This window comes from Salvelinus namaycush, chromosome 42 (assembly GCF_016432855.1).
Source record: "Salvelinus namaycush isolate Seneca chromosome 42, SaNama_1.0, whole genome shotgun sequence".
In the NCBI taxonomy this organism is placed as follows: domain Eukaryota; kingdom Metazoa; phylum Chordata; class Actinopteri; order Salmoniformes; family Salmonidae; genus Salvelinus; species Salvelinus namaycush.
The window spans coordinates 13,649,092-13,673,738 of NC_052348.1; the positions used below are offsets into that span (position 1 = coordinate 13,649,092).

Here is a 24,647-nt window from a genome sequence, read left to right on the forward strand (position 1 = left end):
TTAGGTCCTGCCAAGGCAGCAGCTGCTCTTCCTGGGGTTTATTATCGATCTCCATTAGGTCCTGCCAAGGCAGCAGCTGCTCTTCCTGGGGTTTATTATCGATCCCCATTAGGTACTGCCAAGGCAGCAGCTACTCTTCCTGGGGTTTATTATCGATCCCCATTAGGTCCTGCCAAGGCAGCAGCTGCTCTTCCTGGGGTTTATTATGGATCCCCATTAGGTCCTGCCAAGGCAGCAGCTACTCTTCCTGGGGTTTATTATCGATCCCCATTAGGTACTGCCAAGGCAGCAGCTGCCCTACCCGGGTTTTATTATCGATCCCCATTAGGTACTGCCAAGGCAGCAGCTGCTCTTCCTGGGTTTATTATCGATCCCCATTAGGTCCTGCCAAGGCAGCAGCTGCTCTTCCTGGGGTTTATTATCGATCCCCATTAGGTCCTGCCAAGGCAGCAGCTGCTCTTACTGGTGTGTTTATTATCGATCCCCATTAGGTCCTGCCAAGGCAGCAGCTGCTCTTCTGGGGTTATTATCGATCCCCATTAGGTCCTGCCAAGGCAGCAGCTGCTCTCTCTGGGGTTTATTATCGATCCCCATTAGGTCCTGCCAAGGCAGCAGCTGCTCTTCTGGTTTATTATCGATCCCCATTAGGTCCTGCCAAGGCAGCAGCTGCTCTTCCTGGGGTTTATTATCGATCCCCATTAGGTCCTGCCAAGGCAGCAGCTGCTCTTCCTGGGGTTATATTCATTAATCGATCCCCATTAGGTCCTGCCAAGGCAGCAGCTGCTCTTCCTGGGGTTTATTATCGATCCCCATTAGGTCCTGCCAAGGCAGCAGCTGCTCTTCCTGGGGTTTATTATCGATCCCCATTAGGTCCTGCCAAGGCAGCAGCTACTCTTCCTGGGGTTTATTATCGATCCCCATTAGGTCCTGCCAAGGCAGCAGTCTCTCTGGTTTTATCGACCCATTAGGTATGCAAGGCAGCGTCTCTTCCTGGGTTTATTATCGACCCATTAGGTTGCCCAGGCGCAGCTGTCTTCCTGGGGTTTATGATCCCCTTAGTCTGCCAAGGCAGCAGCTACTCTTCCTGGGGTTTATTATGGATCCCCATTAGGTCCTGCCAAGGCAGCAGCTGCTCTTCCTGGGGTTTATTATGGATCCCCATTAGGTCCTGCCAAGGCAGCAGCTGCTCTTCCTGGGGTTTATATTATCGATCCCCATTAGGTCCTGCCAAGGCAGCAGCTGCTCTTCCTGGGTTTATTATCGATCCCATTAGGTCCTGCCAAGGCAGCAGCTGCTCTTCCTGGGGTTTATTATCGATCCCCATTTGGTCCTGCCAAGGCAGCAGCTGCTCTCTCTGGGTTTATTACGATTCCCCATTAGTGTTAGCCAAGGCAGCAGCTGTCTTCCTGGGTTATTATCGATCCCATTAGGTACCTGCCAAGGCAGCAGCTCTCTTCCTGGGGTTTATTTATCGACCCCATTAGGTACTGCCAAGGCAGCAGCTACTCTTCCTGGGGTTATTATCATCCCCATTAGGTCCTGGCAAGGCAGCAGCTGCTTCTGGGTTTATATGGATCCCCATTAGGCTGCCAGGCAGCAGCTGCTCTTCCTGGGGTTTATTATGATCCCCATTAGGCCTGCCAAGGCAGCAGCTGCTCTTCCTGGGGTTTTATCATCCCCATTAGGTCTGCCAAGGCAGCAGCTCTCTCCTGGGGTTTATTATCGATCCCCATTAGGTCCTGCCAAGGCAGCAGCTGTCTCCGGGGTTTATTATCCATCCCCTAGGTCTGCCAAGGAGCAGCTGCTCTCTCGGGGTTTATTATGATCCCCATTAGGTCTGCCAAGGCAGCAGCTCTCTTCCTGGGGGTTATTATCGATCCCCATTAGGTCTGCCAAGGCAGCAGCTGCTCTTCCTGGGTTTATTATCGATCCCCATTAGGTCCTGCCAAGGCAGCAGTCTCTCTTCTGGGGTTTATTATCGATCCCATTAGGTACTGCCAAGGCAGCAGCAGCTCTCTTCTGGGGTTTATTATCGATCCCCATTAGGTCCTGCCAAGGCAGCAGCTGCTTTCCTGGGGTTTATTATGGATCCCATTAGGTCCTGCCAAGGCAGCAGCTGCTCTTCCTGGGGTTTATTATCGATCCCCATTAGGTCCTGCCAAGGCAGCAGCTGCTCTTCCTGGGTTTATTATGATCCCCATAGGTCCTGCCAAGGCAGCAGCTGCTCTTCTGGGGTTTATTATCGACCCATTTGGTCCTGCCAGGCAGCAGCTGCTCTCTCTGGGGTTTATTATCAATCCCCATTAGGTCTGCCCAGGCAGCAGCTGCTCTTCCTTGGGTTTATTATCGATCCCCATTAGGTACTGCCAAGGCAGCAGGCTGTTCTCTCTGGGGTTTATTATCGATCCCCATTAGTACTGCCAAGGCAGCAGCTGCTTTCCTGGGGTTTATTATGATCCCCATTAGTACTGCCAAGGCAGCAGCTGCTCTTCCTGGGTTTTTATCGATCCCATTATGTACTGCAAGGCAGCAGCTGCCCTTCCCGGCGTTTTATTATGGATCCCCATTAGGTCCTGCCAAGGCAGCAGCTATCTTCCTGGGGTTTATTAACGAATCCCCCATAGGTCCTGCCAAGGCAGCAGCTGCTCTTCCTGGGTTTATTAATGAACCCCATTAGGTCCCTGCCAAGGCAAGCAGCTACTCTTCCTGGTGTTTATTATCGATCCCCATTAGGTCCTGCCAAGGCAGCAGCTACTCTTCTCCTGGGGTTTATTATCGATCCCCATTAGGTCCTGCCAAGGCAGCAGCTGCTCTTCCTGGGTTTATTATCGATCCCCATTAGGTCCCTGCCAAGGCAGCAACTGCTCTTCCTGGGGTTTATTATCGATCCCCATTAGGTCCTGCCAAGGCAGCAACTGCTCTTCCTGGGGTTTATTATCGATCCCCATTAGGTCCTGCCAAGGCAGCAGCTGCTCTTCCTGGGGTTTATTATCGATCCCCATTAGGTCCTGCCAAGGCAGCAGCTACTCTTCCTGGGGTTTATTATCGATCTCCATTAGGTCCTGCCAAGGCAGCAGCTGCTCTTCCTGGGGTTTATTATCGATCCCCATTAGGTACTGCCAAGGCAGCAGCTACTCTTCCTGGGGTTTATTATCGATCCCCATTAGGTCCTGCCAAGGCAGCAGCTGCTCTTCCTGGGGTTTATTATGGATCCCCATTAGGTCCTGCCAAGGCAGCAGCTGCTCTTCCTGGGGTTTATTATCGATCCCCATTAGGTCCTGCCAAGGCAGCAGCTGCTCTTCCTGGGGTTTATTATCGATCCCCATTAGGTCCTGCCAAGGCAGCAGCTGCTCTTCCTGGGGTTTATTATCGATCCCCATTTGGTCCTGCCAAGGCAGCAGCTGCTCTCTCTGGGGTTTATTATCAATCCCCATTAGGTCCTGCCAAGGCAGCAGCTGCTCTTCCTGGGGTTTATTATCGATCCCCATTAGGTACTGCCAAGGCAGCAGGTGTTCTCTCTGGGGTTTATTATCGATCCCCATTAGGTACTGCCAAGGCAGCAGCTGCCCTTCCCGGGTTTTATTATCGATCCCCTTTAGGTCCTGCCAAGGCAGCAGCTGCTCTTACTGGGGTTTATTATCGATCCCCATTAGGTCCTGCCAAGGCAGCAGCTGCTCTTCCTGGGGTTTATTATCGATCCCCATTAGGTCCTGCCAAGGCAGCAGCTGCTCTTCCTGGGGTTTATTATCGATCCCCATTAGGTCCTGCCAAGGCAGCAGCTACTCTTCCTGGGGTTTATTATCGATCCCCATTAGGTCCTGCCAAGGCAGCAGCTGCTCTTCCTGGGGTTTATTATCGATCCCCATTAGGTACTGCCAAGGCAGCAGCTGCTCTCTCTGGGGTTTATTATCGATCCCCATTAGGTACTGCCAAGGCAGCAGCTGCTCTTCCTGGGGTTTATTATCGATCCCCATTAGGTCCTGCCAAGGCAGCAGCTGCTCTTCCTGGGGTTTATTATCGATCCCCATTAGGTACTGCCAAGGCAGCAGCTACTCTTCCTGGGGTTTATTATCGATCCCCATTAGGTCCTGCCAAGGCAGCAGCTGCTCTTCCTGGGGTTTATTATGGATCCCCATTAGGTCCTGCCAAGGCAGCAGCTACTCTTCCTGGGGTTTATTATCGATCCCCATTAGGTACTGCCAAGGCAGCAGCTGCCCTACCCGGGTTTTATTATCGATCCCCATTAGGTACTGCCAAGGCAGCAGCTGCTCTTCCTGGGGTTTATTATCGATCCCCATTAGGTCCTGCCAAGGCAGCAGCTGCTCTTCCTGGGGTTTATTATCGATCCCCATTAGGTCCTGCCAAGGCAGCAGCTGCTCTTCCTGGGGTTTATTATCGATCCCCATTAGGTCCTGCCAAGGCAGCAGCTGCTCTCTCTGGGGTTTATTATCGATCCCCATTAGGTCCTGCCAAGGCAGCAGCTGCTCTTCCTGGGGTTTATTATCGATCCCCATTAGGTCCTGCCAAGGCAGCAGCTGCTCTTCCTGGGGTTTATTATCGATCCCCATTAGGTCCTGCCAAGGCAGCAACTGCTCTTCCTGGGGTTTATTATCGATCCCCATTAGGTCCTGCCAAGGCAGCAACTGCTCTTCCTGGGGTTTATTATCGATCCCCATTAGGTCCTGCCAAGGCAGCAGCTGCTCTTCCTGGGGTTTATTATCGATCCCCATTAGGTCCTGCCAAGGCAGCAGCTACTCTTCCTGGGGTTTATTATCGATCTCCATTAGGTCCTGCCAAGGCAGCAGCTGCTCTTCCTGGGGTTTATTATCGATCCCCATTAGGTACTGCCAAGGCAGCAGCTACTCTTCCTGGGGTTTATTATCGATCCCCATTAGGTCCTGCCAAGGCAGCAGCTGCTCTTCCTGGGGTTTATTATGGATCCCCATTAGGTCCTGCCAAGGCAGCAGCTGCTCTTCCTGGGGTTTATTATCGATCCCCATTAGGTCCTGCCAAGGCAGCAGCTGCTCTTCCTGGGGTTTATTATCGATCCCCATTAGGTCCTGCCAAGGCAGCAGCTGCTCTTCCTGGGGTTTATTATCGATCCCCATTTGGTCCTGCCAAGGCAGCAGCTGCTCTCTCTGGGGTTTATTATCAATCCCCATTAGGTCCTGCCAAGGCAGAAGCTGCTCTTCCTGGGGTTTATTATCGATCCCCATTAGGTACTGCCAAGGCAGCAGGTGTTCTCTCTGGGGTTTATTATCGATCCCCATTAGGTACTGCCAAGGCAGCAGCTGCTCTTCCTGGGGTTTATTATCGATCCCCATTAGGTACTGCCAAGGCAGCAGCTACTCTTCCTGGGGTTTATTATCGATCCCCATTAGGTACTGCCAAGGCAGCAGCTGCCCTTCCCGGGTTTTATTATCGATCCCCATTAGGTCCTGCCAAGGCAGCAGCTGCTCTTACTGGGGTTTATTATCGATCCCCATTAGGTCCTGCCAAGGCAGCAGCTGCTCTTCCTGGGGTTTATTATCGATCCCCATTAGGTCCTGCCAAGGCAGCAGCTGCTCTTCCTGGGGTTTATTATCGATCCCCATTAGGTCCTGCCAAGGCAGCAGCTACTCTTCCTGGGGTTTATTATCGATCCCCATTAGGTCCTGCCAAGGCAGCAGCTGCTCTTCCTGGGGTTTATTATCGATCCCCATTAGGTACTGCCAAGGCAGCAGCTGCTCTCTCTGAGGTTTATTATCGATCCCCATTAGGTACTGCCAAGGCAGCAGCTGCTCTTCCTGGGGTTTATTATCGATCCCCATTAGGTACTGCCAAGGCAGCAGCTACTCTTCCTGGGGTTTATTATCGATCCCCATTAGGTCCTGCCAAGGCAGCAGCTGCTCTTCCTGGGGTTTATTATCGACCCCCATTAGGTCCTGCCAAGGCAGCAGCTGCTCTTCCTGGGGTTTATTATGGATCCCCATTAGGTCCTGCCAAGGCAGCAGCTGCTCTTCCTGGGGTTTATTATCGATCCCCATTAGGTCCTGCCAAGGCAGCAGCTGCTCTTCCTGGGGTTTATTATCGATCCCCAATAGGTCCTGCCAAGGCAGCAGCTGCTCTCTCTGGGGTTTATTATCGATCCCCATTATGTACTGCCAAGGCAGCAGCTGATCTTCCTGGGGTTTATTATCGATCCCCATTAGGTACTGCCAAGGCAGCAGCTACTCTTCCTGGGGTTTATTATCGAACCCCATTAGGTACTGCCAAGGCAGCAGCTGCTCTTCCTGGGGTTTATTATCAATCCCCATTAGGTCCTGCCAAGGCAGCAGCTGCTCTTCCTGGGGTTTATTATGGATCCCCATTAGGTCCTGCCAAGGCAGCAGCTGCTCTTCCTGGGGTTTATTATGGATCCCCATTAGGTCCTGCCAAGGCAGCAGCTGCTCTTCCTGGGGTTTATTATCAATCCCCATTAGGTCTTGCCAAGGCAGCAGCTACTCTTCCTGGGGTTTATTATCGATCCCCATTAGGTCCTGCCAAGGCAGCAGCTGCTCTTCCTGGGGTTTATTATCCATCCCCATTAGGTACTGCCAAGGCAGCAGCTGCTCTCTCTGGGGTTTATTATGGATCCCCATTAGGTCCTGCCAAGGCAGCAGCTACTCTTCCTGGGGGTTATTATCGATCCCCATTAGGTACTGCCAAGGCAGCAGCTGCTCTTCCTGGGGTTTATTATCGATCCCCATTAGGTACTGCCAAGGCAGCAGCTACTCTTCCTGGGGTTTATTATCGATCCCCATTAGGTACTGCCAAGGCAGCAGCTGCTCTTCCTGGGGTTTATTATCGATCCCCATTAGGTCCTGCCAAGGCAGCAGCTGCTCTTCCTGGGGTTTATTATGGATCCCCATTAGGTCCTGCCAAGGCAGCAGCTGCTCTTCCTGGGGTTTATTATCGATCCCCATTAGGTCCTGCCAAGGCAGCAGCTGCTCTTCCTGGGGTTTATTATCGATCCCCATTAGGTCCTGCCAAGGCAGCAGCTGCTCTCTCTGGGGTTTATTATCAATCCCCATTTGGTCCTGCCAAGGCAGCAGCTGCTCTCTCTGGGGTTTATTATCAATCCCCATTAGGTCCTGCCAAGGCAGCAGCTGCTCTTCCTTGGGTTTATTATCGATCCCCATTAGGTACTGCCAAGGCAGCAGCTGTTCTCTCTGGGGTTTATTATCGATCCCCATTAGGTACTGCCAAGGCAGCAGCTGCTCTTCCTGGGGTTTATTATCGATCCCCATTAGGTACTGCCAAGGCAGCAGCTACTCTTCCTGGGGTTTATTATCGATCCCCATTAGGTACTGCCAAGGCAGCAGCTGCCCTTCCCGGGTTTTATTATCGATCCCCATTAGGTCCTGCCAAGGCAGCAGCTGCTCTTACTGGGGTTTATTATCGATCCCCATTAGGTCCTGCCAAGGCAGCAGCTGCTCTTCCTGGGGTTTATTATCCATCCCCATTAGGTCCTCCCAAGGCAGCAGCTGCTCTTCCTGGGGTTTATTATCGATCCCCATTAGGTCCTGCCAAGGCGGCAGCTACTCTTCCTGGGGTTTATTATCGAACCCCATTAGGTACTGCCAAGGCAGCAGCTGCTCTTCCTGGGGTTTATTATCAATCCCCAATAGGCCCTGCCAAGGCAGCAGCTGCTCTTCCTGGGGTTTATTATGGATCCCCATTAGGTCCTGCCAAGGCAGCAGCTGCTCTTCCTGGGGTTTATTATGGATCCCCATTAGGTCCTGCCAAGGCAGCAGCTGCTCTTCCTGGGGTTTATTATGGATCCCCATTAGGTCCTGCCAAGGCAGCAGCTACTCTTCCTGGGGTTTATTAACGATCCCCATTAGGTCCTGCCAAGGCAGCAGCTGCTCTTCCTGGGGTTTATTAATGAACCCCATTAGGTCCTGCCAAGGCAGCAGCTACTCTTCCTGGTGTTTATTATCGATCCCCATTAGGTCCTGCCAAGGCAGCAGCTACTCTTCCTGGGGTTTATTATCGATCCCCATTAGGTCCTGCCAAGGCAGCAGCTGCTCTTCCTGGGGTTTATTATCGATCCCCATTAGGTCCTGCCAAGGCAGCAGCTACTCTTCCTGGGGTTTATTATCGATCCCCATTAGGTCCTGCCAAGGCAGCAGCTGCTCTTCCTGGGGTTTATTATCGAACCCCATTAGGTCCTGCCAAGGCAGCAGCTACTCTTCCTGGGGTTTATTATCGATCCCCATTAGGTCCTGCCAAGGCAGCAGCTGCTCTTCCTGGGGTTTATTATGGATCCCCATTAGGTCCTGCCAAGGCAGCAGCTGCTCTTCCTGGGGTTTATTGTGGATCCCCATTAGGTCCTGCCAAGGCAGCAGCTGCTCTTCCTGGGGTTTATTATGGATCCCCATTAGGTCCTGCCAAGGCAGCAGCTGCTCTCTCTGGGGTTTATTATCAATCCCCATTTGGTCCTGCCAAGGCAGCAGCTGCTCTCTCTGGGGTTTATTATCAATCCCCATTAGGTCCTGCCAAGGCAGCAGCTGCTCTTCCTGGGGTTTATTATCGATCCCCATTAGGTACTGCCAAGGCAGCAGCTGTTCTCTCTGGGGTTTATTATCGATCCCCATTAGGTACTGCCAAGGCAGCAGCTGCTCTTCCTGGGGTTTATTATCGATCCCCATTAGGTACTGCCAAGGCAGCAGCTACTCTTCCTGGGGTTTATTATCGATCCCCATTAGGTACTGCCAAGGCAGCAGCTGCCCTTCCCGGGTTTTATTATCGATCCCCATTAGGTCCTGCCAAGGCAGCAGCTGCTCTTACTGGGGTTTATTATCGATCCCCATTAGGTCCTGCCAAGGCAGCAGCTGCTCTTCCTGGGGTTTATTATCGATCCCCATTAGGTCCTCCCAAGGCAGCAGCTGCTCTTCCTGGGGTTTATTATCGATCCCCATTAGGTCCTGCCAAGGCAGCAGCTGCTCTTACTGGGGTTTATTATCGATCCCCATTAGGTCCTGCCAAGGCAGCAGCTGCTCTTCCTGGGGTTTATTATCGATCCCCATTAGGTCCTCCCAAGGCAGCAGCTGCTCTTCCTGGGGTTTATTATCGATCCCCATTAGGTACTGCCAAGGCGGCAGCTACTCTTCCTGGGGTTTATTATCGAACCCCATTAGTTCCTGCCAAGGCAGCAGCTACTCTTCCTGGGGTTTATTATGGATCCCCATGAGTTCCTGCCAAGGCAGCAGATGCTCTTCCTGGGGTTTATTGTGGATCCCCATTAGTTCCTGCCAAGGCAGCAGTTGCTCTTCCTGAGGTTTGTTGTGGATCCCCATTAGGTCCTGCCAAGGCAGCAGCTGCTCGTCCTTGGGTTTATTATGGATCCCCATTAGTTCCTGCCAAGGCAGCAGCTACTCTTCCTGGTGTTTATTATGGATCCCCATTAGGTCCTGCCAAGGCAGCAGCTGCTCTTCCTGGGGTTTATTAATGAACCCCATTAGGTCCTGCCAAGGCAGCAGCTACTCTTCCTGGTGTTTATTATCGATCCCCATTAGGTCCTGCCAAGGCAGCAGCTACTCTTCCTGGGGTTTATTATCGATCCCCATTAGGTCCTGCCAAGGCAGCAGCTGCTCTTCCTGGGGTTTATTATCGATCCCCATTAGGTCCTGCCAAGGCAGCAGCTACTCTACCTGGGGTTTATTATCGATCCCCATTAGGTCCTGCCAAGGCAGCAGCTGCTCTTCCTGGGGTTTATTATCGAACCCCATTAGGTCCTGCCAAGGCAGCAGCTGCTCTTCCTGGGGTTTATTATCGATCCCCATTAGGTCCTGCCAAGGCAGCAGCTACTCTTCCTGGGGTTTATTATCGATCCCCATTAGGTCCTGCCAAGGCAGCAGCTGCTCTTCCTGGGGTTTATTATCGATCCCCATTAGGTCCTGCCAAGGCAGCAGCTGCTCTTCCTAGGGTTTATTATCGATCCCCATTAGGTCCTGCCAAGGCAGCAGCTGCTCTGCCTGGGTTCCAAACAAATTAAGGTAAACAAATGCAATAAAATAAAACAGTACAATTATTACATCACTACATATCTACATTATATTTATAATACCACAGTATGTTTGTGAAGAGTCCATGTGCTAGCACTCTTCACAGTCCGTGTTGTTCCATAAGGTGTAGTTTTATGTTTATGTTACAGCTTGCATGAGTTACTTGATGTGGAATAGAGTTCCATGTAGTCATGGCTCTGTGTAGTACTGTGTGTTTTCCAGAGTCTGTTCTGGACTCGGGGACTTTGAAGAGACTCCTGGTAGCATGTCTTGTGGGGTATCTTGTGGGGTATGCATTTGGTATTCCTTCAAACTGCACGCAGAGACATACTAATGATATCCACATGTTCATCTGACTCTGGGGAAGTAGAGAAAGGGCTTGATTGCCAAAATCCCAAAGTGTCCCTTTAAAATAGTTGCCAATATTAGTGGGTTTAGTGACGAATGATCCACCAGGTTCAATGAAATGATTGGAGCAGAGTTTGCCGTTTTGCCCAAAATGTCATTTAAGGTCGCCAAATCTTTTTACTATCATTCTTTATATCATTTATCTTTGTTTCATAGTACATTTTTCTTCTTCTTTTTGTTTAGTTTAGTCACATGATTTCTCATTTTACAGTACGTTTGCCGATCAGCTGTGCAGCCTGACTTATTTGGCATTCCTTTTTCCTCGTCCCTCTCAACCATAAATGTTTTCAATTCCTCAATCCACAGGGATTTAACCTGATGAGGACAGAGGGCGCTGTTTTCACTTTGGGGGAAAAACGTGCCTAATTTAAACGGCCTCGTACTCAATTCTTGCTCGTACAATATGCATATTATTATTACTATTGGATAGAAAACACTCTCTAGTTTCTAAAACCGTTTGAATTATATCTGTGAGTAAAACAGAACTCATTTGGCACAAACTTCCTGACCAGGAAGTGGAAAATCTGAAATCGATGCTCTCTTCTGGGTCCTGCCTATAAATGGGCATGATACCTATTAGTATACATGCACGTCATACACCTTCCCCTGGATGTCAAGATGCAGTGAGAGAAGAAATGGAGTGTTTATCTTGGTCTGAGATGGAATACGTCCTCTTGGAATGACGTGTCACCCATTTCCTGTTTTCAGGAAGGCGCGAGGTTGGACCTGGATTTGCCTTCTGAATAGCTTTCGTTATAGGCGACTAATATCTCCGGCTTTGATTTTATTTGATACATGTGACAATATCATCGTAAAGTATGTTTTTTCAATATAGTTTTATTAGATTTTTGAAATTTATTCGGGACGTTAGGTGTGTTGCGTTGTGTGCCTTTGTTCAGAAAGGAGAGCTTCGCGCCACTTGGCTAGTGCGCTTGCTAATTCAAGAGGGAAAATGGACGTTCTAAATCCAAACAACGATTGTTCTTGACAAAGGACACCTTGTACAACATTCTGATGGAAGATCAGCAAAAGTAGGACCCATTTTATGATGTTATTTCATATATCTGTCGAACTGTGTACTATTAGTTTTGCGCCCAGGTTTTGGGCACTCGGTCGACATAACGTAAGCCTTATGTGGTAATGAAGTTATTTTTAGAATTCTAACACGCCGATTGCATTAAGAACTAGTGTATCTATCATTTCCTATACAACATGTATTTTTTAGTTATGTTTATGAATAGCTATTTGGTCAGAATATGTGTGTCAGAAAAAGTGTCAGAAAAAAATCCGGACGTTGTGGGAAAAAGTAGCTACGTTAGCACAATGTATAACCACTGATTTCAGCTCTAAATATGCACATTTTCGAACAAAACATAAGTGTATGTATAACCTGATGTTATAGGACTGTCATCTGATGAACCTTATCAAGGTTAGTCAAAAATTATATATCTTTTGCTGGTGTGTCACGATCGCTAACTTTTACTGCTGGGAAATGGCTTGTATTTTTGGCTATTGTGGTAAGCTAATATAACGCTATATTGTGTTTTCGCTGTAAAACACTTAAGAAATCGGAAATATTTGCTGGATTCACAAGATGCTTGTCTTTCATTTGCTGTACACTATGTATTTTTCAGAAATGTTTTATGATGAGTATTTAGGTATTTGACGTTGGTGTCTGTAATTATTCTGGCTGCTTTCGGTGCAATTTCTGATTGTAGCTGCAATGTAAACTATGATTTATACCTGAAATATGCACATTTTTCGAACAAAACAGATTTATTGAATAACATGTTATAAGACTGTCATCTGATGAAGTTGTTTGTTGGTTAGTTTGGTTGGTTTTTGGTTAGTTAGGTTGGCTTTGTGCATGCTACCTGTGCTGTGAAAAATGTCTGTCCTTTTTTGTATTTGGTGGTGAGCTAACATAAATATACGTGCTGTTTTCGCTGTAAAGCATTTTAAAAATCGGACATGTTGGCTGGATTCACAAGATGTGTACCTTTCATTTGCTGTATTGGACTTGTTAATGTGTGAAAGTTAAATATTTCTAAAAAATATATTTTGAATTTCGCGCTCTGCCTTTTCAGTGTCATGTGGGAGGAGTTCCGCTGGCGGAACGCCTGAGCAGTAAAGGTTAACAGTTTTTACAGTCATTTTTTTAATGGGTGCATGCTTATTAGTAACTGGAATAAGCAATTTCATAAAAGTGTAGTGTCTGGTTGCTCCTCATTACACACCAAAGACCAGCAAATATTCTTAACATCTTCAACACTACAAAACCTCTGGTATGATCTCTTATCCTCCCGAGTGGTGCAGCGGTCTAAGGCACTGCATCTCAGTGCAAGAGGCGTCACTATAGTACCTGGTTCGAATCCAGGCAGTATCACATCCAGCCGTGATTGGGAGTCCCATAGGGCTGAGCACATTTGGCCCAGCGTCGTCGGGGTTTGGCCGGAGTGGGCCGTCATTGTAAAAAAAGTATTTGTTCTTAACTGACTTGCCTAGTTAAATAAAAGGTTAAATAAAAAAAATATATATTTTAAATTTAAATACACTGTATTAGGCCCAGTCTTTGGAACTTTGGTTTTCCTAGATATGGCTACTATACTATGATCACTACATCCAATGGATCTGGATACTGCTTTAGAGCAGACTTCTGCAGCATTAGTAAAGATCTGATCAATACATGTGGATTATTTCATTCCTGTGCTGTTTGTAAATACCCATAGTGATTTCATGAACCTTGCTCCTTAGGCTACATACTGTATATTAACGTGGGCTATTTTTTAGCACTTGTCTGGGAGGCTTGATTGTTTTTAATCACTTTACTAGGAGGCTTATCAGAGGTAGACATGACAGTGACTTAAAAAAATAAAAAATAATTAGGGGTGGATCAGCTTAAAATTGCAGAAAGATTGTTGCTTCCATCAATGTAATTGTCTGCATAATTTCTGTGCGTGTGCGTGATTTCCTGCAAGACAGGAATGTCAGTGTTCTGCCATGGCCAGCGAAGAGCCCGGATCTCAATCCCATTGAGCACGTCTGGGACCTGTTGGATCGGAGGGTGAGGGCTAGGGCCATTCCCCCCAGAAATGTCCGGGAACTTGCAGGTGCCTTGGTGGAAGAGTGGGGTAACATCTCACAGCATGAACTGGCAAATCTGTTGCATTCCATGAGGAGGAGATGCACTGCAGTACTTAATGCAGCTGGTGGCCACACCAGATACTGACTGTTACTTTTGATTTTGACCCCCCCCCCCTTTGTTCAGGGACACATTATTAATTTCTGTTAGTCACATGTCTGTGGAACTTGTTCAGTTTATGTCTCAGTTGTTGAATCTTGTTATGTTCATACAAATACTTAAACATGTTAAGTTTGCTGACAATAAACAGTTGACAGTGAGAGGACGTTTCATTTTTTGCTGAGTTTAGTAAAGGTATAAAATATATGGATGAGCAGTGACAGAGCGGTTAAGATGCAATAGATGGTAAAGAATGCTCGCTTCAAGGCTCGCTTCAAGGCAAATAACACTGAGACATGCATGAGAGCACCAGCTGTTCCGGACGACTGTGTGATCACGCTCTCCGCAGCCGATGTGAGTAAGACCTTTAAACAGGTCAACATTCACAAGGCCACAGGGCCAGACGGATTACCAGGACGTGTACTGCGATCATGCGCTGACCAACTGGAAGTGTCTTCACTGACATTTTCAACCTCTCCCTGTCCGAGTCTGTAATAACAACATGTTTTAAGCAGACGATCATAGTCCCTGTGCCAAGAACACTAAGATAACCTGCCTAAATGACTACCGACCCGTAGCACTCATGTCTGTAGCCATGAAGTCCTTTGAAAGACTTGTCATGGTTCACATCAACACCATTATCTCAGAAACCCTAGACCCACTCCAATTTGCATACTGCCCGAACAGATCCACAGATGATGCAATCTCTATTGCACTCCACACTGCCCTTTCCCATCTGGACACCTATGTGATAATGCTATTCATTGACTACAGCTCAGTGTTCAACACCATAGCGCCCTCAATAAGCTAAGGACACTGGGACTAAACACATCCCTCTGCAACTGGATCCTGGACTTCCTGACGGGCCGCCCTGTGGTAAGGGTAGGTAAAAACACGTCCGCCACGCTGATCCTCAACACAGGGGCCCCTCAGGGGTGCATGCTCAGTCCCCTCCTGTACTCCCTGTTCACTCATGACTGCAAGGCCAGGCACAACTCTAACACCATCATTAAGTTTGCAGATGACACAACAGTGGTAGGCCTGCTCGCCGACAATGACGAGACAGCCTATAGGGAGGAGGTCAGAGACCTGGCCGGGTGGTGCCAGGACAATAACCTCCCCCTCAACGTGATCAAGACAAAGGAGATGATTGTGGACTACAGGAAAAGGAGGACCGAGCACACCCCCATTCTCATCGACGGGGCTGAAGTGGAGCAGGTTGAGAGCTTCAAGTTCCTTGGTGTCCACATCACCAACAAACTAACATGGTCCAAGCACACCAAGACAGTCGTGAAGAGGGCACGACAAAACCTATTCCCCAACGAGGAGACTGAAAAGATTTGGCATGGGTCCTCAGATCGTCAAAAGGTTCTACAGCTGCACCATCGAGAGCATCCTGACTGGTTGCGTCACTGCCTGGTATGGTAACTGCTTGGCCTCCGACCGCAAAGCACTACAGAGGGTAGTGCGTACAGCCCAGTACATCACTCCTCCTGGGGCATCACTCCTGCCATCCAGGACCTCTATACCAGAGAGGTCCAGCCACCCAAGTCATAGACTGTTCTCTCTGCTACCGTACGACAAGCGGTACCGGAGCACCAAGTCTAGGGTCCAAGATGCTTCTAAACAGCTTCTACCCCCAAGCCATAAGACCCCTGAACATCTAATCAAATAGCTACACAGACTATTTGCATTGCCACCATTGCCCTCTATTACGCCACTGCTACATGTACATATTACCTCAATTACCTCAACTAACCGGTGTCCCCGAACATTGCCTCTGTACTGGTACCTCCTGTATATAGTCTTGCTATTGTTATTTGACTGCTGCTCTTTAACTACTTGTTACTTTTCATATTCGTATTTTTTCAACTGCATTGTTGGTTAGGGGCTTGTATGTAAGCATTTCACTGTAAGGTCTACACCTGTTGTATTCGGCATGTGACTAATAGACTTGATTTGATGTACATTTGCAGCAGCACTACGACAACTCAGCGACACAATGGTAGGAGAGTCAGTGCTTGGGTCATTGATAAGTCATTGCCTCAGACTCCATCTCTTTACCAAGCAATGATAAGTACAAAGGTATCCGCTGCATCCCAATCCACTGGAGACGTAGGAACATGTGTTTTGTCTGTTTGACAAGGACGAAATGTGAAACATCGGCAATTACAGAAACGTAGGCAATGTGGTAAACAAAAACAAGAAAAGGCCAAACAAAACACAAAGACGATTCAGCAAGGGTGTTCACAGAGAGGGATTTCAGAAATGCCTGCTTCTTCCCAAGGGTACCCCTACTCGTTTTAGAGGTGGAGAGCATCATAGCATGATATAGGGCATAAAGCAGTGTGTGTGCATAGTGTAAATATGTGTGTGCGTATAGTGACTATGTGTGTGTCCATGCTTGCCTGTGTGCATGTAGTAAGTCTTACCAGTGATCTTATTCAGCTCAGCCAGGGTCTCCTGGTAGGCAGCTATGACCTGTCCATAACGGCCAATCACCTCCTTCCTCAGGTTGTCCCAGTGGGGAGACAGTTCCCCAAGGTCCCTCAGCTCCTGTATCCTGGAATGACATGGGATCCACAGGGAATGTCAATGAGAGATACTGTTATGAATTTTATGAATAATAACTAAATGATGTATACATTTAACGTAGAACTATAACTAACAGAATTCTACCCTGTCATTGTATGAAATTTATTAGAATCCTACATCTATAAATCTGATGTGTGTAGTTTTAGTCAGAATTAGAGGACAAGGACTTTTTGTTCCTTTTTAGTATGTAAGCAGGGTGCAAGTGTGAGACAATGTATGATATAAGAGGAGCTATCGACAGACAAGCTCTACTACTGTGTTCCTTTCAGGACATTCTGTCCCCACCCAGGGAGGGGAGAGACCTTGGGCTTGTAGTAGATTGTATAACAGGTGGCAGACAATGTATGAGAAGAAGACTTGTGAACTATATTGTCATTGTTTCTGAGAGGAGAAGGGACATTTATGACGAAATGTGAGGTATATAGACCAATGTACAGGAAATGATAGGCAGAGCGCTCTCGTAAATACATTTTCTGACTATTGTGGCTGGGCCTCCGTCTGATTCATTTCAACCAGTTTCTTACAAATTCTGGGTTTCAGGCTGAGTAATTCATTCAATTGGGTATTATGAACACTGAGAACAAAATTCTCTTCACAGATACATGGGTCGTTACGGAGTACAAGGAATTTCTCAACCGGACTCTGTCAGCTCAGTTCAATCAAACCCATATCCCATTGACACAGAAAGGGAGAGAGAAAGTAAGGAGAGCGACAGAGTAAGAACAGAGAGAGAGAGAGAGAGAGACAGTAAATCAATCAATACATTTTATTTGTAAAGCCCGGCCGAGCAAGCAGAGACATAAGCAGAAAGCACAGTGGCCAGGAAACTAAAATAACTCCTTAGAAGGAAGAAACGTAGAGAGGGAACCCGGCTCAGAAGGAAGGCATATCCCTGTTCTGTCTTTTCTGGGTAGAGATATACAGGAATGTCACTGAGAGGATACAGATCATTACAGAATACATGCATGCATTTTGTAAATCCAGACATTCATAAAGATTGCTTTGGCAGGTTCACCACAACCACATACAGTATTATCCAGCAAGACTGAACCTATTCTATGACCCCCTGCTCCCAGCATCATCTAATGCTATTGTGCTGGCTCATGGCCAATAGCACGGTTAGATTGCCTCCACTGTGACTAATGCTGTTCATTGTCTTCTGGTTAGAGTCATACGACCCCAGCTGTCACAGTGGTGAGTGTATTAACAGACCGTTTAACACCTCTCTGATGCATGCAGGAACACACACATACACACACACCATTTACCCCATCCCTGAGCCTCACTGCTTAGTCGATAGACTGATCATTATGAAACAAATTCCACCCTCAGGCTAGAAGCCATTTTGTCCACTTATCCACTCGTTTACCAACATCACCCCTTCTTCTCTTCTCCCAGTCAGAGATATCCTACCATCCAGATCCCATTAACCAAGAATAAAACCCTCTATCTAGCCCTCCTTCTCTAGTTTGTCGAAGTCGATCACCGCGGCAACCGGATTCATCTCGTAGCGAGGCGTGCGTGTGAGGCATGTAGCCGGAGGGCCAAAATACCCCTACACGTTGCCATTAGGGGCCCGAGGTAAACTGAGGTCATTGCCGAGGAAATAACCACCCGTCGCCGGAGGCGGCCAAGCTGATACCCAGGCTACCGCCTGTGTGTGAGTTTTCCTTAGCCGGCTGGGTCGTACTTATCATCTGAATGGCTGTGATCAGACGTGATACGAGACACAGTGCCTGTACTATCCACTGTAAAGAAGGTCTTGATCTCAAAGATACGTATGGGGTTTCGGTGGGCTATTTGCTTTAATAGAGATGTGTTATTCTTGACAACGGATCCAATGTTTCTCAGACTACAGACAGTGTGGTGCTGCTAATCAGACTCACTAAAATGTCAATTAGCCACCATAAGAATATGTTATCAGACGGTTTGATCTATTCTAATTCATTAGCAAACGTATCATCTTTCGAAATGTTGTGTATATTGTGAGATTAAGGGACATTTGCAAACATATGATCAAATCACCAACCTACACCCTCTCGCCTCACGAAACACAACTGACAATGGCACAGAAGTAAACTTAGCCAGATAGATAGTGACATGCTGCCCAGGTGCAGTTAACATTTCTCCACAACCCCCCTTTCTCCACCTTAAAGTTTACCCTCTATCTACGGTAGTAAACAACATGAGTAGTGCTATCCGGGGTCCTTGGGACGTCCCTACCCTAAACCCTAACCATTTTAAATGTCAACTTCAATGGGGTAGGGACATCCCAAGGATCCTGGAGAGTAAGGACCTACTGCTGTGGCAGACCTAGCGGTGGAACACATTGCTCTGTGACCAAGACGCTGTGCGGCCATGCTACACAGGTGAGTTGTGGGTAACGGCCATAGGGAGCATTGATTCAACATCATGGGAGAGAGTTAAAGGGATAGTTCCATGATTTTACATATTTATGTATTTGTTCCCTTATTAGCATTTCTTGACAGTGGCTAGCTCAACAAAACCAGGTTGGATTGCAGTCCTTGTCCATAGACTGATTTCAAGTAACAAAACAAATATCTAAACATGTAAAATACTGTACCTACCCCATTAATATTGATTACCATAAGTAATAGGGACTTATCTAGCCGAACCAGGTGGGCTTCCGACTTTGCGCTTCCAGAATATTCCGTAAAAAGGGAACTTCAGTATCTCATTCCGGTGTCTCATTACGAGCTAAGATCAGCCACCCTTAATTGTGTGGAGATTTCCTCAGAGAACAATGATGAGTTCCCATGTAAAGTTCCCGACTCAAAGCCTTCCCATGTAGCCTTAACACTTTCAACCAGAAGATTAGCATCTTTTTAAATTAGTCAGCGCACAAAAGGCACCCGATTTCTTTTAAAACAGGACAAAAATATTCTCCAGTATCAGTTTGGGGTAGAAGAGGGAGAAAAAAATGATTATTTCTCTTTGTTCTGTATGGTAATCCGACACCACTGCTGACAGAGATAATGATATTGGCCCTCTCGCAGAGTAGGAGATGGGGACGTTCAGATAGGTGTCGTTTCGTGGGGGTTGGGGTAGTGAGGTTTAAAGTAGACCCACTCCATGAGGCCTCGATGCTCCAATCAAACATATTGTTCTAACCCAGCCATCCACTTGGGTTTGGAGAGGGCTCTAATGCTCATGAGAGAATGCAGTGTGTGTGTGTGTGTGTGTGTGTGTGTGTGTGTGTGTGTGTGTGTGTGTGTGTGTGTGTGTGTGTGTGTGTGTGTGTGTGAGATGCTCTCTCTACGATGCTGTCTGATTCCAGCGCTATAGCCACTTTGTCAAACACCATACCCATGCTCTTTAGCAGATTGCAGCCATTCAGTGTAATCCATATTCTTCTGTCTAAACCACTGTTATTTGTGTATCAAGAGGCGTCAGCCCCAGCCCAGACGGGTTATTTTGATGCTGGGCAGACAGCAGTGGTTGGGGGTCAGTGGGTGAACAACAGTGTGTGTGCCGGGGGGTAGGGGGAGACTGAGTCACAAGCCTTAAGAGAGACAATGAATAAGGAAGATGAAGGAGGGAGAGAGAGAGATGTGGTAGAAAGCTATAGATAGTACACTGGGGGGGGCAGAGAAACTGAGTTACGACAGTGAGATAGAGAGAGGGGAAGAGAGAGATAGACGGGGGGGTGACAATGAGTCACAGGCCTTAAGAGGGACACTGAGTAGGGAAGATGAAGGAGAGAGAGAAAGAGTGAGAGAGACAAATGCAGAGAAGATTGACATGAGCGAGAGACTGAGACTTGAAGAACAAGACACAGTAGGGAATGAGGGCAAAAGAAGAGAGGCCTCAGACAGACAAGCAGAAGAAAGAAAAGGCGAGAGAGAGAGAGATAGCGAGAGAGACAGAGAGAAAGCAAGAGAGAGAGAGAGAGAGAAAGAGAGAGAGAGAGCTGTTATGTTCAAACTGACTTGGACAGATGAGGGGTACAGAATACATTTTCCAAAGAGCAAAGACCTGTCATGTGAGAGACTTTATTTCATGCTGTGTTATAGGAGCCTGTTCAATTTAATCACCAAGAGCTTTGGGCCTGGGGTCAATATAACCTGCGTGAGACGACTCACAAACAGAAGCCTCCTTCTTTACAACCCAACCTGCCTCCTTTACTGTAGACGGCCAAGTACATAGAGAACTATAGCCTACTGATTTCCATATAGTGTGCTTTACTGAAATGTAGTGTGGAGAGGCCATAGTATCAACCACCAACCAAAGGCAGACCGCTGTGATGCTATTTAGTTCACAGGAGCAGAAGATGATCAGGTCACTTCCTCCTTGTTGAATGGGAAAGGAATGTAGGCGTAGCTCGGAATTCATGAAACGATCAATTCATTAAAAAAAACTAGGAGAAATATTATTTAATGCCCACACACACATCCATAATTGGGACACTCACACACACACAGTCACTCACACACAAAGAGCCACACAAGAGCTATACTCCCACACAAAAGGACAAAGATTAAACAGGCATGGTGATAAGGTTGGAACATGGCTGTCAACATCAAAGGGAACGAGGCATGAAGAGAGGAGAAAAAGAGATGCCACTATTAGCATACAGTGATGCCGGGGAAGGAGACTAAGCCACTTCACAGTGTGTGTTTGTGTGTCACTTCACAGCCTTAAAAGGCGTATCTTAATCATTAAAGGGTAAAGCCTGATTGAGTTTTTACACAGAACCAAGAAGTAGCTAGAACGCCTGAAATTGTTTAAAGAGGATTATAAACAAGCTCTTAAACGCACTATCTACCTTGTAGTGAATAATAGATATACATTGATGTGTGTGGGTAAACAAACTCAATAACGTATTTGTGTTTTATAGTGACAGATCGAGATCGTTTTCTGAATAGTCCTTAGTTGCTATATCCATAATTTACAAATGAATGATATGTACCCATTGATTCCTGAACAAGAGAACATCTAAACGCCTCATGAGCTTTTTAGTTCAACTGTCGTACACCATCCGAACCCAGAATAACCGCTTGTTTCACTCAAATGTTTGTAAACAATGTAAACACAAACAAACGCTGTACAGCCTCAAAACACTATCATTTTTATGGTCAGTCCTTGCCTCCAAAATATGGATGGTCAGTCCTTGCATCCATAGCTCCGTCTATGAATTTAAGAGTCGTTACATTTCTCCAGGCCCATCCCTTCGCTTTTTTACCAAAACAGAGGTGGGGTGTCGGCTTTGTTATACTTTCAATGAAGGACTCTAGCTTTAAAGTATTGTTCTACTCAGACTGCAAGTATCAAGAGAGGTTAGAGTCTAGAGGCAATAGACCAGATAATAACAAGGCTTAAATAATAGCTTTTAAGGGAGGGAACTTGAGGGAAACCTTGGTCTGAGAATGTTCTAATCTGGAACTTGAGGGAAACCTTGGTCTGAGAATGTTCTAATCTAGAACTTGAGGGAAACCTTGGTCTGAGAATGTTCTAATTTGAAACTTGAGGGAAACCTTGGTCTGAGAATGTTCTAATTTGAAACTTGAGGGAAACCTTGGTCTGAGAATGTTCTAATTTGGAACTTGAGGGGAACCTTGGTATAAGAATGGTCTAATCTAGTTTAATGACTTGGGATTCCAAACTAGAGGGCCGATAAGGACACTCCATGTGTTCCAAATGGAAGCCTATCCTTTATAGTGCACTACTTTTGACCAGGGCTCGTAGGGCACTATGAAGGGAATAGGAAACCATTTGGGATACTACTGCTGACCATGAGATCGACCGCTTGCCGACCGAGGGACTATATGACGGACTATGATCATGAGGGATTGCTAGGGGACGGCGGGTGTGTTGAGGAATGATCTGTCCTGACAAACGCTCATAGGGACCCTGAGGGAAGAGAACACTGAGATCCTCTTACCCATCACAGTGGCTTCTCTCTTATAAACTGATGAGGATCATCTATTCACTAGCAGCATCTTAACCTTTCCTTTATTGAGTACAATGACATAACTGGACCTGCCAAGAGAGGGTTAACTGACGGTTAATGAGGGTTAACTGTGGTTAAAGAAGGGACATTAAATTCCCGAATCTAATTTTGTCAGATGTTTCCAGACTCCAAAAGTAGTCTAATGTCAAAATCATCAGACTACTATTGAGGTATGTAAACATCTGACAAACTAGAATGTTAGTTGAGTATAATGTATCATTAACACTACACTAGGAACATTCCGGGGGGATTCAAACGTCATCTGGAATCATTTTGGTTACAATACACATCCCTTTTTCCTCATCATCTTGTGGCCACTTTGACCACTAATTAGCTAACAAGATCAAGAGCAGAGTCAATTAGCGACACAGTACCTTCATCTTCCTCAAAGCCACTCTCAGCTCGATAAAGCTCCAGGACTTTGTTCAGAACAGTGTTGGGGGGAGTTGGTGTGTGTGTTTATCTCTCTCTCCCTTTGTGTGTGTCCCTCTCTGCATGTGTGTGCGTGTGCATGTGCAAACGTCTGTGTGCCTGTATGCAAGTGTACATCTGTGTGTGTGTGTGTGTTGCTGGTTGACTAGTGTGCAGGCGTACAACAATCCCCTTTTGAAGTGTTAAACAGACCTGAATAATTCAATCCTCTCTAAGTATAGCTCTTAAACAACCATTTACATCTCTGAAATAGGCCTGTTAATGTAGGCAGGCCCAGAGCTATAGTGCCCCTATTCAAATGAATGCAATGTACCTCCTAGTGGTTAGATTTAGGCTTAGAGTAAGGCTGTTACAATAGATCTTAGGTCTGTGCTCTCCCTATGCACTGATCCGAGGTCAGTGTTGATGTCTACCTCCAGTTGTTACATTTGGCCTTACCTGATCCTCGATCAGCTGCTGTTTGCCTTCTCACAAATCACTGTGCTTATAAAGAGTCATTATAATGACTTTATAATAATATATATAATATATAATGACTTTATAATAATATATAATATTATTATAATAATAATCCCATATGTAATACTGTTCCAAGGTCAGGTTTTGCTTTGTCCCTCCCAGTGGTTCAGTAAAGGCTAAACTGATCCTAGATGGGTTCTTACCTCCTCATGTCTTCCTGGATGTAGAGGTGGAGGAGCTGTCTGGGGATGCTGAAGGACAGAGTACACTCCTCCATCTGTTCTCTCACCAGCATCCATTTACTATCCACCGTCTGGAACTTGTAGACCTTACAAACCGGATTCTTAAAGACTGGGAGAGAGGGAGAGAGAGAGAGGGGGAGGAGGTGGAGGGTGAGAGGGAGAGGGGGGGAGAAGGAGGGTAGAAAGAGGGAGCGAGAGAGAGAGAGAGGAGAGGGACAGTGGGTGAGAGGGAGGAGGGAGAGGGAGAAGGGGGAGGAAGGGAGAGAGGTAGAAGGGGGAGAGAGAAAGAGAGACATACAGTAACAACCATCATGACATGCTGAAAATGATTGCATACACCTTCAAAGATATTTCTAAGTTTCACAAACATCAAACAGACGATGTGCTTTGGTTCTAAACAAACTTTGATACAGAGGAAACCCAAAGACAAAACTCTAACCCTTCAAAAAACGTATTTTCATGTGGCATGTGCTGCAAATGAAATCCCATAATCAATAACAGTGTCTGCGATAGATAAGGTTGCTGCTTGCCTCATCTTCCAAGAGCTGCATCTCTCTCTCTCTATCGCTCTTTCCACATCTCTTTCTCCAAGACTTAGAAAATGAAGAATATAAGAGATCTCAGGTCAGCCCATTAAATGATTCTTTCATTATTAAACAATTCCTTCATTGGATTTGATTCCCATTTGAATTGTTTGTTTATGATAGAGCAGTGAAGGAAAGGGAAGATGGTTGATTCCCCAAACTTTGCCTCACCATCTTCTCCTATTAAACCCCATTCAAATTCAACCCTTCCACTCCTTCCTTTTTCTTCCTAGAGTGGCTATTAGCCGCAATCATGCGGCAACCAAAAAACAGCTTTAATACTCTTATCAGTGTGCTGGCAGTCGCTGGGCGAGAAAGCCGGAAAAAGCCGTACGCCTCAAACAGCTATTCACAGTTCGCTGCCGTTGCTCCTTCTCTTAGAGGCCACGCTAGTGTTCTGGAAGGAAGTCAGTCAATAGTAATAAGCTGGAGCGCTCCGATAGTAGAAGAGGAGGCTTCACCATTGAAGACGGAGGCTTCAAGATGTGTAATGCTACCAAAAAAAGCTACACGGCACCGAGGGCTGGGAATCACAAGTGTGACCCAAGCACTTATTCCTCCCTTTTAAAATTAAAATCACTTCCCCTCTTCCTTGTGAAGCTGCAACCAACCAACTAGCAGTGGTAATGTCAGTCTAACTCCTGGAGGAGAGGAGAGAGGAGGAGAGAGGAGAGGAAGGGGAGGAGA

At 46.8% G+C, this 24,647-nt stretch overlaps 1 protein-coding gene across 7 annotated transcripts in view; it reads right to left on the minus strand.

The window, feature by feature from the left end:
• The window catches only part of LOC120034789 (type II inositol 3,4-bisphosphate 4-phosphatase-like), a 150,196-nt gene that overhangs the window by 74,838 nt on the left and 50,711 nt on the right, over nt 1-24,647 (minus strand). For 6 of the 7 annotated variants that reach the window (XM_038981400.1, XM_038981403.1, XM_038981406.1 and 3 more), the window contains 2 exons: nt 23,338-23,485; nt 16,110-16,240 (listed from right to left, as the gene is read on the minus strand). In XM_038981400.1, coding sequence (XP_038837328.1) covers nt 16,110-16,240; nt 23,338-23,485 — 279 coding nt within the window. Of the gene's footprint in view, nt 1-16,109; nt 16,241-23,337; nt 24,602-24,647 lie in introns of all 7 variants that reach the window. The other variant, XM_038981401.1, reaches the window with a different exon arrangement.